This window comes from Colius striatus, chromosome 2, assembly GCF_028858725.1.
Source record: "Colius striatus isolate bColStr4 chromosome 2, bColStr4.1.hap1, whole genome shotgun sequence".
Lineage (NCBI taxonomy): Eukaryota > Metazoa > Chordata > Aves > Coliiformes > Coliidae > Colius > Colius striatus.
The window spans coordinates 15,440,429-15,459,907 of NC_084760.1; the positions used below are offsets into that span (position 1 = coordinate 15,440,429).

General features: G+C 39.5%; 1 protein-coding gene across 1 annotated transcript in view; it reads right to left on the reverse strand.

Annotated features, from left to right (window-relative positions):
- KCNQ5 (potassium voltage-gated channel subfamily Q member 5) overlaps positions 1-19,479 on the reverse strand; it is a 292,687-nt gene that overhangs the window by 77,735 nt on the left and 195,473 nt on the right. Inside the window, exon 2 of the mRNA XM_061989536.1 lies at positions 12,528-12,618. Coding sequence (XP_061845520.1) covers positions 12,528-12,618 — 91 coding nt within the window. The remainder of the gene's footprint in view (positions 1-12,527; positions 12,619-19,479) is intronic.

Consider the following 19,479-nt stretch of genomic DNA (forward strand, 5'->3'; position numbering starts at 1 on the left):
GAATTAGAGCCATTTTCAAGAAGAGAAAATGACCAAAGTTGAGCATGCTGTGCTGTTCTAGGATGCTCTTGGTTATTTTGCAATACATAAGTGTGCTGAGGTCTGGTTGTAAGAAATGCAGCCACAAGACAACAGCTTTGCTGTTATTTTAATAATATTTCTCTCATGGAATTTAAGTATTCCAAAAGCTAGTGAAGCAGGACAGCAGAGCCTCAGGCTGATGTAAGGAGCTGCCTGCCTTGAGCTTAGAGGAGAACTGGCTCTACAGGCAACATTGTCAGAAGCCTGGGAAATGGATTAGAACAAATAAAATTAGTCTCCTAAAATAAGCTTTGATAAGACCGTGTTTTCCTACTGAAGACATCTTTGCAGCGTAGCTGCACTGCAGATGCTCATCTGGTGTAGCTCATCTGGTGTCCTCTCTTCCCTAAAATCTCATGAGTAGGGAAGTTGAGCGTTTCCAAATCAATTGGAAAAGAGAGAGAAATAATAATTTCTCATCCTTTAATTTATAGCTGACTGGTTGTCACCAGCTGCTAAAATCTCTTCATGATGACACACAAATAGTCGATACTATTAAAATAGCAATGCTTTTTTGTTCATAATCAAAGAGGGTGAGATTGTTTTCTCATTTAGCTAAAGCAGGAACATAATACCTTAGCTTCTGCAGCCTTCTCTCAAGCGATGTAACAGCTCTACTCATGCAAAGTACTAAGCACCAGAGTTGGACTCCACACTTTAAACAGCTACTATTGGCATATGAGAGAAAGCACAACACTCAGAGAAACCTGAGGAAGGTTTGAACTTTAAACAGTTACAATGCAGAAGCTGGTGTGGGACTAGGGGCATGTCTATTACACTGGACAGTTTCCAGATTAAAACCAGTAGATATGAATATGGGCTTGCTTGATAGCTTAAAAGAACAGTATAGTTTGAACACATTTGTATTTTCCTGGTTCAACATTGGAAGGGGAGATCTTTGATCTAAACATCTAACAAGTCTATCTATACATGCACACATATACTTAAGGAACCAATGTTTTAATTCTTTTGAATTGTGGTTTAGCAGTGGGAGAGGCAACCATAAATCTGGAAACATAACCCAGAGTAAACCCTATTAGTGGCATATAAATCACAAGCAGAGACTTCAGTTCAGCTCCCAGTGCAATACATAATAAGAATGAAATAAAATTTATGCACCTTTTTATAATTTATCAGTTTTATAATGAATGTGATTCTTTTACTACACTTGCTTTTCCAAACTACGATTAAGATTTCCCATGTTGATTCCACGTTAATAGAGGATTATTGAGAAATCAGTTCTGTGCCTTTTAATCTAATACACAGCTATAAGTCTACTGATATAATATTAAAATCCCAGTGATACACTTAATTTTAATTAGCCACATGTTATATAGGACTTCTGCTATCCAACTCCCTTTTAGCTTTTTGTGGTTATTACTGGAAATAGCACTTATCAGTCCTGCTTCTTTATGCACTTATAACAGAAAACAGACCAGAATATTTATGTCAAGTAAAATGAGTTTTGAATCAGATAGTGGTAGCAGGCACTAGAATTACTTGTAAATACAGGTATATACCATATAGAATCACAGAACCATTTATGTTGGAAAAAGACCTTTAAAATCTTTGAGTCCAACCATGGACGGTTGACTCCACCAACACCCTGGGCAGCGAGTTCCATTGAATGACAACCCTTACAGTGAAGAAATTTTTTCCTAATATCTCATCTAGTATCTAATATCAGACCCAATATACAACTTCTAGCATCAAAACTGCTCTAACCTTCCTCAGCATCCAGGAAGGAAGCACAGTCACCTTTCAGCCTTCTCAGATCAGCAAACCCCCTTCAAACCACCACCATGGACCAACCACTGGGGATCTGCTGATGCCACAGGAATGAGTGACACACTGGGCAGTTGTGCTCTTGGCCCCAGGCCACCACAGTTACTGAAAATACCATACCAGTGCATGTGTGGGCAGACACATCTCAAAACTCTTTTGGATTTTTGGTGGACATGGCTATTCTAGGAATACTGTAGTGATCAAAAAATCCTATTTTAATGTGAGGATGAGGCAGCTCTGGCACAGGCTGCCCAGGGAGGTTGTGGAGTCTCCTTCCTTGGAGATCTTCAAGACCTGCCTGGACATGTTCCTATGCGATCTGATCTAGGTGGATCTGCTTCTGCAGGGGGGTTGGACTAGATAGACCTTTCTCACCATTTTCTCACCATGTTTTGGGCCATATAATTTGTTTATATGTCAGGTACTATATTTTTGAGAGAATTCCTGAGATGATAGCCATAGAACTGCCACTGTAGATTAAATTTGTACTTTCTAACATTTTTGCATCCTACTTCTTGCTTGTTCAGATTTTCTTTCTCTGTAGTGAGATATCAGCAGTAAATAGTCTCATTTTTGCTTTAAAATTATGCACATACTAAAAACAACAAGGCTGTGTACAGCTGTACCCAGGCCTTTGCATTTCCTCTGTGATTTCTTCACACATTTTTTTCTGATGTAGTCACGTTTCTGATGTCACATGTTAAAGGCAGACATTCCAGCACATGTTTCAGTAGCAATACAGCTTCCAAATCTTCTTTTTGAAATGTTTGTGAAGAATTTGGTATCTCTTACGTTGTCCAAAAGGAATGTGGCATGGGTGTCAGAGCCAGTATACAGACCGAATCCTTTTATGCTCTGTCATCCATGTTGATTTTATATCGATGTAAGGGGTTTAGGCTAATTGTTACAGCTGATCACATGTATATGAATTAACTGACAACATTTCACAGAATTGTTTAGATTGTAAATGATCTTTAAGATCATCAAGTCTGACCATTAATCCAGCACTGCCACAACCACCACTAAACCATGTCTCTAAGCACCACATGTAAATATCTTTTAAATACCTCCAGGGATTGTGACTCAACCACTTCTTTGGACAGTGTGTTCCAATGCTAGATAACCACTTCAGTGAAGAGAATTTTTTTTCCTAGTATCCAATCTAAATCTCCCTTGGTGCAACTTGAGGCCATTTCTGTTCTTCCCGTTGCTTGTAGCCTGGAGAAGAAACTGATTCCCACCTTACCACAACCTCCTTTCAGGTAACTGTAGAGAGTGAGAAAGTCTCCTTCAGCTTCCTTTTCTCCATAATAAACACCCCCAGCTCTCTCGGCTGCTCCTCTTCAGACCTGGGCTACAGACCCTTCACCAGCTTCTTTGCCCTTGTTTGAACACACTCCAGCACCTCAATGCCCCTCTTGTAGCAATGGGCCTGACATGCCATTTGACATGCTGTATAGCAAAGCAGGATGGGGTATTAGTTCTTTTATTCTTTAGTCAGTATGTTTGGAGTTGCTAAATCCTAGAGACTCTGCAAATTATATTTGCTGTGCTATTTTTAAAGGGATTTCTTCTTGCAGTATCCCCGCTCACTAACAGAGCTTTCCTAGGAGTACATCAAGGCATGTATTGACCAGTGGGAGACCTATGGGCATCTGGAATGATATACACTGAAGTGTTTCCAGTACCAAACATGTTCAGAAAGCAATTCAAAGTGTTTTATGACAATTGGTAAGTTTTAGCAAGCTGGACTTGGAAGGCACTTTACTCACACTGCCAAAAACCCACTATGCCTTTAATTCCTTGAAGATACTTTTGTCACCTCACCAAACATTTCTACTACTTAAACAAGTCTTTGGTTACAATATTTTTATTCAATTCCTTTGGTTGAGTGAAAACATTGACTTCTCAGTCCAATCACTAGACCTTGAGAGTTGGCATACCAAGTCTCGTGTTTTACAAATTATGCCATTTGCTGACTGTTTTGCAGCTTTTCCTATTACCTTTTTTCAAGGCTTATGGAATTTTGGTCTCCTAGAAAAAGAAAAGAACAAGCGCCTTCCACATTCAAAAACATACATATATCTTTGTATGATATTCATTTCCTGTGATCATATCTTCATATGGTACAATCAGCCAATTCCTGTCTGGTGCAGATTTGATACCAAAGTTATTATCCTGTCCATGACATAAATCCTTTCCTTAGGTACACTGTGGAAGCCTATAAGTTTAAAATTACCAGTACTTTGTTATTTTGTCTTTGTGGCTCACCCACAGTTCACTGTCCTCAGGACTGGACCTAGTTCTGGTGTGTGTCTGTGTATTTACTATCACCAACACCAAACTCTCTTTCAATTTTTGTATTATAGGTGTGTCTACTCCAGATTCTCACAGATATTTCAGATATTTGTTTGTATTTTGTTACCTGTTTGCTTGACTTCAGATTTTTTATACAGAATCTTGTGAACGGATTTCTCCTCTCACTTCAGGACAATTCACATTTTTACTGTAGTGAGCTATGTCTCTGCATGCTTTATCATATCTGTGCAAAGTGACTGAGAGGATTATGGTTTCTGTATAACTCATACCAAGAGCATTCCCTGTGTTTCCACAGAGCTTTCATATCACTAATATTCTGGTTTTTTCAGCATTCTTTTCCTTTTGTAATTTAGTGTTTTGAGATTTTTTCCTTACGTATTATTTATAACCACATACTTTGGCTTTCCTCTGGAGACATATTCTGCATTTCCATTCCACAAATCAGTATTTTCCTAACAAGGGTCAGGTCTGAATTTCTGATAGAGGCTTTGATATCTATCTGCTTTTACTGATGCAATTTAAATTGTTTGTGGCCTGTTTTAAGGAGGTAGCTCTTGCTCTCCATATAACAAGTTTGGATCCTTATCAAACTTTGGCATGAAGCCAATAAAATTCAATACTGCAGAGTGTAGCATGAAATATTACATATCTACATCAATGGAAAATGTTACACTTATGACTTGGAATTGTTTTTCCATAATACTTTGTTATAACTTAAACTGATAAAACAAGAAGGAAAGCGTGTCATGGAAGAGCAGTTGTCGTGCAAGGAGTGTTGCTCCTTTGTCCTTAAGGGAGTTCGAGGACAGCTGGTATGGTTCTTTAGCACAATGTGTGGATTAGCCTAAAAGGTGACATGCTTTTCCTCCTCAAAGAATTATATCCCTATTAATCTGAATCCTGATATCCCATCACTAACATCTAATCCTCCCCATTTTCCACTCTTAATCTCACAGTCCTTCTAGAGACTCTATGTTCTCCTGGAGAAAGTTTCTCAATGAATGGCTGCCTAAAAGGCTCCTTTCTGAATAATATGGACAGTCCTCTCCCTCTTAAGAATATGTTCTCCTCCTTTGAATGCTAGTCCTCCCTGTGTTGGGAAACAAAGGGAATCAGAAACTGATTGTTCAAAGTATTAATATCTTCTCTCCTGAATTTCTGCACATAGCAATATAATGTCATATACAAGATTAGCCAAGAGACAGCTCTTCTATAGGAATGATGACAAGAACATAAAAGAGTATAATGTACCTCTTTAAAAAATCAACAGTGGATCTCTTAACACAGGTTAGTCATTTTAATGTTAAAATTATACCAGGTCATGAGTTGTGTTACATTTAACACTGCTTGGGAGTTTGCAATTTCCATCCATCTTCACTACACAGTGCGACCCACCAGGCATGTCTGGTTCATTCAGGGGGAATGGAAAATAATTTCATGGATAGTATTTCATCCAGTAGTGACTGACTTCTGGCAACTCCATTGATCTTAACATTGCACAGTAAATGGAGATTTCCTGTTGAAGTGTAACTGGTTGGTAGTTCTGTCTATCTGGGAAATACTCTGGCAATAACTCTGAAACTCTCTTGCCTTCTACTGCATTTGCTGTTGAATGCTGTAGCACTTGAGATAATTGTTCACAGCTATCCTACCTTCTCTAAGTGATTCAATTATGAGATCTTTCTTTTGTCCTGATTGTAGATCATGTGTAATAATGCTGTTTCTGTCATCAAGCCCATTTAAGATTTCCCAGTAGAATTATAATATATTGGATTTTTTAATTAGAGAAGAAAAATTATTCAATTCAATGTGTGAATTTTCATTCTTCTCTTTACAAATGTTATTTCTACTTAGTGCAGAAGGATAAAAGAAAAGAAGGAATGAGATGGTACTGAATATGTAATCAAGCCCAGGATCTTATCAATAATAGGCTTCTGCCAGTATCAAGGCATCTTAGTGAGTAACAACCCCATGCAGCAGTACAGACTCGGGATGATCTGCTGAAGAGCAGCTCTGCAAGGAGAGACCTGGAAGTCCTGGTTGATAATAAACTAAACATGAGCCAGCAATGTGCCCTTGTGGCCAAGAAAGTCAATGGGACCCTGGGGTATGCTAAGAAGAGTGTAGCCACCAGGTCGAGGAAGTTTTTCCTACCCCCCTACTCTGCCCTGGTGAGGCCTCATCTGGAGGACTGTGTCCAGTTCTGGGCTCCTCAGCTCAAGAGGTTCAGAGAACTTCTGGAGAGAGTCCGGTGCAGGGCCACCAAGATGATCAGGGGACCGGAGAATCTTCCTTATGAGGAAAGGCTGTGGTATCTGGGGCTGTTTAGTCTGGAGAACAGAGAAGACTAAGGGGAGACCTCATTAACACAAGTATTTTAAAAGTATATGTCATGAGGACGGGGTGATACTTTTTCTTCGTTGTCTCCAGTGTCAGGACAAGGGGTAATGGACAAAAGCTGGAACACAAAATATTCCATTTAAACATAAGGAAAAACTATTTCACTGTTCAGGTGAGGGAGCCCTGGCACAGGCTTCCCTAGAGGCCTTCAAAACCCGCCTGGATGCATTCCTGTGTGACCTGATCTAGGTGGACCTGCTTTGGCAGGGCGGTTGGACTAGATGATCTCTAAAGGTCTCTTCCAACCCTACCATTCTGTGATTCTATAAATCTACTATATTTATTCTGTGATGTGATTGAAGTGTTTTTTATCATCTTTGCCATTGCTGACAATAGATTTCTCTATAGAAATCTTTACAGTTTTATGTGAGGTGCCATCTTCCTTTGCTATGAAATTGGGTTTTTTGTTTCTTTTGTCTCTCTCCATAGCTACAGTGTGAGCTTATTTGTTTTAGAGCTTTGTTGGTTCATTGGGAGTACCAATTCTGCTTTCTGAGAGAAGAATTAAAATCTTGGGGAAATCTACTGATATGTTATTAAATAACACCACCTTTTCATTTACATTTTTGCCTTGTCAGACTTTCTTCTGAAAACTGTTGGTTTCACAGAAGTGCGACCAGTAGTTACACGTTCAATGAGAAGTCTGCTTTGTTTGCACACAAAGATTCTCAAGTAGTTGTAATAACATCTAGCCCAAATTTTTATAACAGCCAGTTCTGATTTAGTGAGAACAATATACATAATAGGAAAGTATCAATGTCATCAGTAAAGACATGACATTATGAATTTCGATGAGGTAAAACTATTTTCTTTCAAAGCTAAGAAGTAGCTTATTATGACATGGTTGAGTTGTTTAATGCTCATGTCATCAACTTATTATAGTATTTGTGTACACGAAGCCAAACAAGATCGAAAACATGACGGCTTTGACCTTATCAACATTACATTTCCCCTCTCTTATTCTGTCTTTGAGAATATCAGTTCTGTATGTTTAACTGCCATAAGTTTTCAGAGATTTTTATACATTTCAAGCCCTTGCTTTTATTTGGGATGAAAGAAAACATTGAAAATTAGTATCTCCAGAGCAGCACTGATTCTGAGTTTTAACAAGCTCCAGTAAACTTGAAAATCACTGATTAAGCTCAGGGATCAGTTCATTTGTTTTTCTTGGGAGAGAGAAAACTGCAACAGAACTGCAGTCTGGTGTATACCTTACCTTCTTTCTTAGATAAATATCTATAATTGAAACATTTTGAGACCACTCAGTTTTTCCTTTTATGCATTGTTAGCTGGTCCTACAGAGCCATCCAGTCAGTCCTTTGCTCACATCTCGTGGTCTTTTATTCAAGTGTTGCAAGAGGATTTAAGTTCTCAGACAATAAATCTAAACTGAAAAATGATACTTTTTCGAATCGAGCACTATCCATCTCGCTTTTTAAAATATCCTTTGCTCAGCTTTAAAATTTTGTAGCAGATTTGTATGATTATATCTCTGTGGATGGATTCATTTTCCTAGAACAGAGACAAATTGAGTAGGTGCTTGCCTGCTATGGGGCAGCTATGCTTTTATGGTTTTTAATCAGTCCTTCCTCTTTCTATATTTCTTTTATGGGAAAATCTTAAGGAAGGAAGGGACTTTAGGAAGATCTTAATTGCTAGAAGCATTTACTAGACTCATTTTGTATCAGTGGCCACAGTACAGGTAGAAGTTAGCCTCATCTACTGTTTGCTTTCATGGCTTTGACTGTTATTTCTGCATGAAGAATTAGTTCCTAGAGTACAATTTCAGAGACCGTACATCTGTACATCCTACAAAACTGAGTACAGCTTTCTACCCTAGCCTTTTTAAGAGAAAATCATGGAAAATCCTCACAGAAATGCATGTGAGTTTTGTAATCTTCCCATCTTGACTAGAAATGAAAATTATGAAAAAGATTGAATGCTTTTGTCACTTCCAATAAAAATGGCATTTCTTTCATACGGCCTCAATTTCACTTCTAAGCCTAAAAGCTCTAAAATGCTCAAACACACAAATAAGATTTTATGCAGGTCAAATGAAACATTTAATCTCATTTAGGACTTTTGACTTTTTGATTTGTCAAATCTTTGTCAGTAAACTCAAATTATTTTATTTATTTTCTTGAATTACCAGCAAACATAAAAGAAAAGAACCAGTTATTCTCAGAACTTTACTTGAAAATGATCTTAAAATATAGAGAGTTTGGACATGAGAGCGAATGACCTCCAGTTCCAGATACATTCCTTCTTGGCTATCTTCCCCAAAAGATTTTATTTTGCCTTCCCAGCTGAAGTTTTACTTCTCTTGTGTTTATTACTTGATAAAGTGCCAGCAAACATGCTTGTAGGAGATCAGCAACACACCAAAGATTATTTTTTTGCTGTGTTAGTTGGATTCTTAAGCTGCTTGTGGCTTTTTTTGAAATTGAAGTAGATTTTAGTCTACTGTCTGCCTGGGATATATCACTGCTACAATTTGAGTGCCAGAAGTTGTGTGTGCAGATGAGGCTAAAGCATAATTATCATTATAGGGACAAGGATTTTTATCTGATGCTCTCCCCCAGTTAGGCTTATTATTTCCAGATGCAAATCTAACTAAATTAATTACTGTATGGAACATGCACTTAATTTTTCTGCAGGAGTTTCATTTTAAGCACAAAATTCAAATATTAAGTGTGTTTCCATTGATAGGCCTCCTGATAAGTAGAAGATGCCTAAGAATCCAGTACTACTTGGGTGGATGCCAGAACTGAAGCCCTGGATGGGTACAGCATGATGCAGTAGGGCAGGCTTGTGTTGGCTCAGACGCTTTTGCAGACAAGTCCATTAACCTCTGCTGATGCTCAGAAGCCCTCAGTTTTTCTAGGCAATGATTTACTTTGAGCTCTCACTGTTGTATTTTTCTGAGAGAGTACTTAGGATGCAGTGATTAGGAGTTATGTTTTCTGCTCACTTGTAAGACAAGGCTTGTGGAGATAAATGGAATTGACTGATTGCAGAACAATAAGCTTCTCTGCCTCTCCGGCCCTTGTGAGAAAGAAGGAAAGGTTTGTTCACCTCGTACACGCTTCCCTCTTTAACCTCCTTGTGTAATTGTGAATAGCTGTAGTATGTCAAAAGCCACAGGTGCCAGTACAGGCAGCAGCTCAGGTATTAAGTTGAAGGAATATTACATTAGCTTTTTAGCCAATTAACATGGCTGTAGGGGGGACTATCTGGAATAAATCTGTGAAACAAACAGTTCGCAGAAACTCAGCAGGCAGCCCTACAGATCGTTGTATTTGTATGGTACTTCATTAGAAAATAACCATATATCTTCCATCTCAAGCATGAAGTCAGACCATACTAAACCAGACCTCCAATAGTTAATTCAACTGTCTCTACTAAATCACACATTTGTAAGAGTTGTGTGAATCACTGCAAAGAAAAGGTTGAGAAAACTCTAGTGACTGCAGCAGTTATATGTTGGCACAGCCAAAACAACTGTGCCTGAGTTAATGCAGAAATTTACATTTCTCTCGGTTTGTGATTGCAAAAGCCTACTTTGATAACATTTCTAATATCAGCTAATAATTCAGTATGCAGAGAAGGAGCGAATCCTGCATCATCAAACTGGAATAAACCAGTCAGCTTTAGCCTGCCTCTGGAACTTCATACTTCACTGTGTTTATATTTTTCTCCATTAGAGACCCACAGCAGGAGCTGTAAAATTCGTCATCACTAGATTTATTCCTGCCAAGGGTTTGCAGAACACACTAGGCTATAGCATAGAAATGTTGGACCAGGCTAGTATTGATGCTTCAAGGATTAACCATCCACTCTCTCCCTCTTTAAGCCATTTCTATGGTCAGAAGGTGCCACACAATGTACAGTCAGAACTGTTAACGTGGACAAAGTCCATCTTTGAAGCCAAAGCAGCAGAAAGCACTGCAGCTTCCCATAGCAGATGCCAAGCAGCTCTGCTCTGCTGATGGCCACCTCTACAAGGACTTGTGTATCGGGTAGTGGATCTCCCCACACCTCTGTCTGGTCATGGGAGCAAACATAGGACTTTGCAAAGCTCCTCCACATCCAGGCTCCTGGGAGAGACATGGTAAAGCACAGGGAATGTGTTTATCAGTCAGCCGAGGAATCAGCAGCGGTAAGTGTGCCAACAGGATCAACAAATATGTGGCTCATGGGAAATGCATATTTTATGTCAGAACAAATGGCATTTCTACAACCAATTTGCATAAGTATACAGGGAAACAGATTCGTTGTTACAAAAGCACCTGCTCTTAGAAATAGGGCATTTTCAGACTAATCAAATTTTCCTCTTTTCTATACTAGAAAATCATAACAATTAGGCTACTAATTGCAATAATATAACTAGTTGCAAAACATTCAAACAAACTTCCATTTGCAAAGTGTTGTTCAGATATATAAATAATGGGACTAGGTGTGAGCAAAGGATTAAATCTGATCACTTTTAGCTGGTTTAACACCACATCATCTTTTCTACAGAAAAATAAAAAGCACTAGTACAGTTAGGAGGCAAAATCACAGAATGGAAGGGGTTGGAAGGGACATCCCCCTGCCAAAGCAGGTCCGCCTAGATCAGGTCACACAGGAACATGTCTGGGTGAGTTTTGAAGGCCTCCAGAGAAGGTGTCTCCACACCCTCCCTGGGCAGCCTGTGCCAGGGGTCCATCACTCTCACAGTAAAATAGTTATTCCTTATGTTTAACTGGAAATTTTGGGTTCCAGCTTATGCCTGTTACCTCTAGTCCTGTCACTGGAGACAACAGAAAAAAGTGTTGCCACATCCTCTTGACATACACCTTTTAAATACTTGTGTTAATGAGTTCTCCCCTTAGTCTTTGTTCTAGGCTGAACAGTCCCAGGTCCTGTAGTCTTTTTTCATACGAAAGATGTTCCAGAACATCCAAATGCCACACTTAGGATGGCTCTCCCTAATTAGATATAGCGGAACACCACATATCTGCACCTAGCCAGCTCTGGATGTGTAGTTGAGGTGTCCTGATGTAGTGGCACATTGTGCTGTAGAGAGGTAGAATATATCATCATTATGCTTAGCAGCCTGCTCATGCCATAATTAATTAGGGAGCTGTTCTGAAGACCAAGGTTTTTGGATATATGCAGTGCTGACAATTAAAATGCTGGCATTTGTCAACCATTACTTCACCCTAGGCACTACCTAACAAGCCATAGTCTGCTGCACACATGGAACTGAAATAACCATGGTAACTCTGGGTATATAGTGACATTTTAATGATCACTACTGCCTGTCCTCAGGCCATCGCTTGCAGAACTAAATGGCCCATCAAGAAGCAGATGAATAAAGTGGTGTCCTTACAATGCATGAAAAATGTTAAGTGCTTTTAGGGATTAAAGCCCTTTATACCTACCTCAAAAGAGAAAAAGGAGAGGTAAACATTATACAAAAGCATGTATTATGAAGAAATAATGAAACTACCACATCCTACTGCAGCAACTGCCACTAAAATGTCAGTATCTTCCAACAGCTAGCAAAAATTGGTATCTAAGATACCAAAATTATTTCCTATTTTAAGTATAAGTGCCTCTTACTACACACTGACTTCATAAATGGAAGCAGCAGTATCAAAGGTCTTTTATGCTCAGTCACTGCCAAACTGCAGTAAAAAACCCTATCAGTTATAAACCACAGCAATTCTCAAGCAAAGGGAGTGCAATACAGTACTTGATTAACACTTTCATACAATCTGACCTGTTTTTAGAGAAAAACATGATGGTGCCTTCTATTATTTTCTCATCATTTTGATGAAAATTTTGGTTTCTTAAAGCATTCAGTAATTATTCTATTTTCTCCATAGTGAGGGAGAGGATGTGAGTGTATATAAAAGCATCCATAAAATTGTCTTGCATTTAGAAGTTTCACTTACCAAAATGAAGAGACAACCAGAGGCAAGTTTTGTGTGTTCAGGAATAGTAGAAAACACGGACAAAATCAAGCAACCAAACACAAGGAGAAAACTGAAAAAGAAAGAATATTAATAATTGTTAATATATGTTAGAACCCTGACCGAACATCCATATTGATCCTACTTCACCAACATTAATAGAAGACTCTCAATGAATAGTCTTCATTAACGACATTAGAACAGCCTGTTACTACGTCTACATGCTTCTGAGCAACACTGGTAGAATTGATAAAAGCAAACAGAAGAAACAAGATTTTCTTGGAGAAATGAACCTAATATACAGACATTACTTTTGGTACCTCAGTCCTGCACCTTTATGCAGTCCACATATTCTTAGTAGATGTAGTGGTTTTGTGTGGGCCAAGTTTTTGGTAGTCGGAGGTCTACAGGGGTGGCTTGTTTTAAACAAAGAGCTGCCAGAAGTTTCCTCAGTAACTAACAGGGCTAATGCCAGTCAGTTCCACCAAGATGATCAGGGGACTGGAACATCTTCCATGCGAGGAAAGGCTATGGGAACTGGGGCTGTTTAGTCTAGAAAAGAGGAGACTGAGGGGAGATCTTATTAATATTTACAAATATCTAAAGGGTGAGTGTCAGGAGGTTGGGACATCCCTCTTTTCTATAGTAGATAGTAACAGGACAAGGGGTAATGGATGAAACTGGAACACAAAAAGTTCCACTTAAATGTAAGAAAAAACTATTTCACTGTGAGGTGAGGGAGCCCTGGCACAGGCTGCCCAGAGGGGTTGTGGAGTCTCCTTCCTTGGAGGTCTTGAAGACCCACCTGGACATGTTCCTATGCGATCTGATCTAGGTGACCCTGCTTCTGCAGGGGGTTTGGACTAGATAATCTCTAAAGGTCCCTTCCAACCCCTGCCATTCTACGATTCTATGAATCTAATTCTAAGTTGGACCCTGCAGCTGACCCAGGCCTGGCCAATTAGTGACTGAGGTAATGCCTCTGTGAATAATGTATTTGAGAAAGAGAAGAAGCTGTTGCACAGTTGCAAAACAGCAGTAGCAGCAAAAGGGAGTGAGAATGTGAAAACATCTCTGCAGACACCAAGGTTGGTGAAGGAGGGGAAGGAGTTGCTTAGGCTCTGGAAGAAAGACTCCCCTGTGACCTGTGGTGAGGACCATGGTGAGGCAGCTGTGCCCCTGCAGTCCATGGAGGCCACCAGGGAGCAGAGATCCACTCGCAGCCTGTGGAGGACACCACACCGGAGCGGGGGGATGCCTGAAGGAGGCTGTGACTCTGTGGGAAGCTCACCCTGGAGCAAGTTCCTGGCAGGACCTGAGAGCGCATGGGGAGAGAGGAGCTCACAACAGAGCACATTTGCTGTCAGGACTTGTGACCCTGCCAAGGACTCAGGCTGGAGCAGTCTGTCCCTGAAGGACTGTTTTCCCAGTGGGTGACCCACGTTGAGGCAGAGTGTGAGGAGCTGCCCCTATGGCAGGCCCCATACTGGAGCAGTTCATGAGGAACTCTAGTCCATGGGAAGGACTCATATTAGAGAAGTTCATGAGGGACTGTGTCCCATGGGGAGGGACTCCACAGTGTAGCAGTGGGAAGTGTTAGGAGGCCTCCTACTGAGAAGAAGCAGCAAAGTCCATCTGTGATGAACCCCCATCCCCTGCACTGCTGGGGGAGAAGGAAGAAGGGTCCTGGGGAAAAGAAGGAGTGGGGAAGGTGTTTTAAGATTCAGTTTTATTTCTCCTTTCCCTGCTCTGTTCTGTTTATTCATTAATAAATGAAATCTTTTCTCCCCAAGTTGATTCTCTTTTGCCTGTGATGCTAATTGCTGAGTGATCTCCCTGTCTTTATCTTGACTCACGAACCATTCACTATATTTCTCTCTCTTCTATCTACTTTAGAAAAGGGAGTGATAGAATGACTTGGTGGACATCTGGCACCCAGCCAGAGCTAAAAACACCACAGTGGTTTTAAAGGAAGATCACCAATGGAAGAATCCTTTCCTCAGTCTGGAAAATCATTTCTACTGTAACTGATCACAAACATCTGCTGTATTTTATTATTGAAGAGCTAAGACACATATTGCAACTAACTGTCCATCCAGAACAACTTCCTTCTGAGCAACAAACTTTATTTACAAATTACCAGAAGCTGAGATGTAGTTAAGCTATGGCATCACTACCCTAAACGGATTAGCTTCATTCTAGGAACAAACTCACTATCATACATACCATCCATTGAAGAAGTTAAAATAGAGGAGAGAACTGAGAAACTCTTACACAAGTCATGCAACTACAGAAATTGAGAAAACATGTCCACAATTTTGAGCTTGCATGAGCTTGCACATTCCATGGTACTGATGAATACATGCAGGCAAAGCCAAGCACCTACATGTTGCTAAATCTCTTTGTGAGGAAGATGCCGCCACCTGATACCACTGTACAAATTCTTGCCTGCTGCATGATCCTTACAGCATACACCACCTGTGGTGTTTGCAGACATGAGCCTGAAGAGTTGGTATTGCTTTGAGGCCTATACTATGGATGATAAGGAATATCCTTTCCTACTCTACAGCTCCGCCAACAGTAATACCACTGTGTGGGTAAAGCTGTCTATGAATTGGACCAGAAAAGGACAATACCACAATACTCACAATACCACAAACTGACTAAGCAGCAGTCGGGCAACACATCGAATGAACGCAAGATGGTGTATGTTCTATATTTAAAATTCTTGCACTAGATATTACAAGTACTAATAATGGATTCTATCAATGTTTTACTAGTTTCCTTATTAAAACACTTGTCAGTCATGCTGGGCAATGAGTCAACCAACAAAGGGCAGGACTTTGTCTGAATTTCTGGGACTCTTGTTAGCAGACACTCTAACTCAACATGAATAGGTATTGCAATTAATGTAGATATAATATCTACAAGAAAGTGCAACTGGCTCCTTCCTTATACAAAGACACTCAAATCTCTTCCAGGATTAAAGAGAAAAACAACAGAAATTACTGCATATATAGAGGGTGCACACACTCTTCAATAGAATGTTTCCTTTAATCAACACAGTCCTGAAGACACGGAAAGCAGCTTTTCAGAAAAATACTAGGGAGTATGAGTGCTTCTGGTGGTCAAGTTGAACATCTCTGAGCAGTGTGCTCTTGTACACTGGTATGCTAAGCTGTACTAGCAAGGATACCTCAACCATCAGGTTGAGGATCTAACTCCATTTCTTCTGAATCTCAAGTAACAAATCTGATCTGCAACGTGATAAAGCATTGGAGGCATAATTTGTAGCATATCACTTAACTGCTGGGGAGAAGTTCTGCTCTGAAAATCAAATCTGGTAGGAGCTTACATATAAGCTCTACAAAGAACTGTAAATAAATCAGTATCCAAGAGGGTAAAGGGTGTCTGGCACATACCATGGGCAAGTCCAGACTAAAGAAAGATTGACATATATATTCTTAAAAGTTTCATAAAAGATTCATTCAAGTGACAAAAATCCATCTTGTGAGCAATTTGGTCCCCTTCCCCCCATGTTTTTAAAGAAGGAAAATCTTCTAGAACATTACTGGTAGCTTCAGCTGCTACAGGCTTAAGATACACCCCCCACCTATAATTACATCCTACTGACATAAACGTGGTTTCTCATCATTAAGACTTGCACAGAGGGCAAAATAAAATTAAGAAGTGACTAAGAATTTACAGTAAAAGGATGTAATTTCCTTCTCCTGAATTTCTTTAGTCCCGAATCAGTTAAAAAGATATTTTCTTGTTTCTTTGTGTGTAATAAAAATTGCTCTTGCTTAGTTGTATTCCAGTAACACCAGCTAAATTGAGGCTCAGTTGTACTCAGTCCTGTCCAAACACACAATACAAGTTTTCACTTGGAAGAGATCTTATAGCACAATTATAGAAAACAAGCGCAGCAGAAAACAAGAAAGCTTTTTGTTCTCATTTCACAGCTGGAGACCACGGCACAGAAAAGGTAAGGGACTTGCCTAGGGCTAGACAGAAAATCTTTATATGTAGAATAAACCTGAACCTTTTAAGTACCAGTCTCTTCCTTCAGTCAGATAACCATCCTCCACTCACCCACCATTTGCTTTGCTATAGTTCCTCAGGACTGATTCAGAAGATCACTGTGAGCTCAATATTAATTCATGATAGATGGGAAAAGTGAGTCAGGAATGGGAATCGGTACAGTTGAGCAGTGTATTAATCAAAATAAAGGTAAATATTCATCAAAGCCAGGTGCAGTTTAGATTAGCACCTGGGAGAAATAGTTCTGCATATTATCTGTGAAAAACAGAGGCAATCCTTGCAGCAATACATAAGAATAGTCTTGGAAAGATATTTTTCCAAACCTCTGTAACCTTTTGTTCTCATTTTTCCCAGAAACTCTAATGGACCATTGTTATTAATTATTATTATTAAAGAACAAAAGAAAAATGTTTGCATCTATCCTCCCGCACATTAAAATCTTGCCCCTCTATCCCTCATTCCTCCCCCCAACACTGAACACTTTTAAAACTGCTATTCAGAACATAATGTCTAAAATTAGACTGTAAGCACTTTGGGGGAGGGGAGAAACCCAGTCGTACTGGCCTTGCAAAACTACAAGCATATGTCTAGGTGCTGTAAAACACAACTCTAGCAACAAAAGTAAAAGAATTAAGTGTTCTGGAATTTTCTATGGTTTATTTACCACTTACATGCTTCCTTAAAGGTAAACCAATAGTCAGTACTCATTGTCTCTTTTTTAACCTAATGAAAGCATCTCTTTCCCCATCTGGAACTGAAAGCAGGAAGGATACAGGAACACTTCTCACCTGGCTGGATGTTAAACAAGAGCCTGTCCAGCAGAAATAAATCCCTAAGGTTCAAACAGCACAGTGGTCAGAGTGTATCAGAAGTTGTTCTTTCCTATCAAGAACTATTTCTCCAGTGACATATGAAGTGTAGAGGATTGTGTTAAGCCCTGGATAGTAATTTTATAACCCTTAGTAGAGAAAAAAGTCTTTTTGAATGCCACCATTTGAAGTGTGTGCCATGATACATGCTATACAGGAGGATACTGCTGTAGGTAGAGAGTAGTACAAAGCAAAACACAGTGCAATTATATTTGGCCTCCAGTGGTTCAATCTGGATCATATATTTGTTCAGACTGAAAAAAACAGATGGTCTTTCCTCATGCATTCAGTATCAGACAGTAAAACATATGCTTTAGGCATCAACTTCCCATAAAATTATTCAAGCACAGCCACAGCCTTATATTTTATCAAAAGCAGCAACTTCCATTTTGTTTCAGTAGTAATCAGTTTTGATACAGGTCCTTTCATCTTATTCCCCTGCTTATGAAAGCAAATACTAATTGGAGAAAAGCCAATTTATGAAAGATAATATAAGTCAGAGGCTTTGATATTTATTCAATCTGCCACTCATAAACTTTCCTTACTGCTTAGTTAGGAACTACCAATTCTCCATTTATTTAATTTTCAACAGTATTTTACTGTAGTTTGTGATTTAAGGCTTACTCATATGGAAGAGGATGTTCAGCTTAAAGCAATTATTAAAACATTACTCAAGGAATACCATTAGCAGAAAAACTACACTCAGGGAAAATCTTTAAAAGCAGTTTTGCTACATTATTTACTGCTAGAATTAAAATAATCAAAAGTTAAACATCTGCAAACAGTTTTATGACCTCCTGTGTGAATAATAAAAATGTACCACTGTTAAAGTGACATAATTAAGCGATTAGACCACCAGAGTTATGCTCCAGTATTATTTGAGGTCTGATTTAATCCCCATAAATTCAAGGACGTTCAGGACTATGACCAAAGCTGTTTGTAAACTACTGGCAGTGCCATTATCCTGGATTTTGTATGGAAGGCAGAAAATGTTTGAAATCTGTTGCTAATCTCAACTATTACCAAAAAGTTGCTCTTACTTTTCCCATTGGTACAAAGTCAGAACAAACGCAGTTGCTTGCAGACTTAGAGGATGTTGTTTGCATTCATGATGGCTGACTCTACAAAGAAGCTATTAGAGCTCCTCCATAAGTAATACCTTCCCAGAACAGTGGGAGCAGTATCAATGTTTTCTTAACAGTGGTCAGGGTCCCGATGAGGAGTTGAGCACCCAAGTACCAGCTCAAAATGATGTTCTAATTCTTGAATGCATAAAATCTGTGTGAAGCATTAGACAGATACATCTGCTGAGAATTATACTGTATATAGCTCCAATAGATCCATTGCAGGTATAGACAAGTGGATGCAATACCCAGTAAACACCCTATAAAGAAAAGGAGGAGACAGTCGTTCATGGCAGTGTCATACTTCCATGAGGACTGGTAGTTTTGGTGAACAGTTTTCACAAAAAGCACAGAGACAGATAATTGATAAGTGGATTGCCCTACAAAAGGTCCCTGCTGTGGCTAGATGCTGTTGACACTCAGTCCTCTTGGTGTGTGAGAAAGGGAGATTTCACAGCTTCAGTGTGCCACAGAGCTGATGGGAACAGGTAAAAACAGCATCTCCTGTTACTGTTACACATACACACATTTTGCAAAGCACTGAGTTCCCACAGAAGAGAAAGCATGCATATAGTTTGGCTGAGAGCTGTTGTACTATGTTGCCACCAAGAACAGACATGCATGCTCAAGACAGAGAGGTGGAAGAAGCTTGCCATCAGACTCAATGAGTTGCCTGGTGTCTCTGCGCAGACAGTTCTTGGAGATGGGTGGCAATATCCTCTCTGATTGGATATGGAAAGATAAACACTAAAGCTTTTTCCTAGCTTCAGGAAGAATTGAAAGTGAAAACACCAGCTAGTGCAGGCATAAGGAGGACGTTTACGCAGGTCCTGTGATATCTCCCTTAAAAAGTAATCTTTTCAACATTTCTATAAAACAGATAATGTACTGCTGACA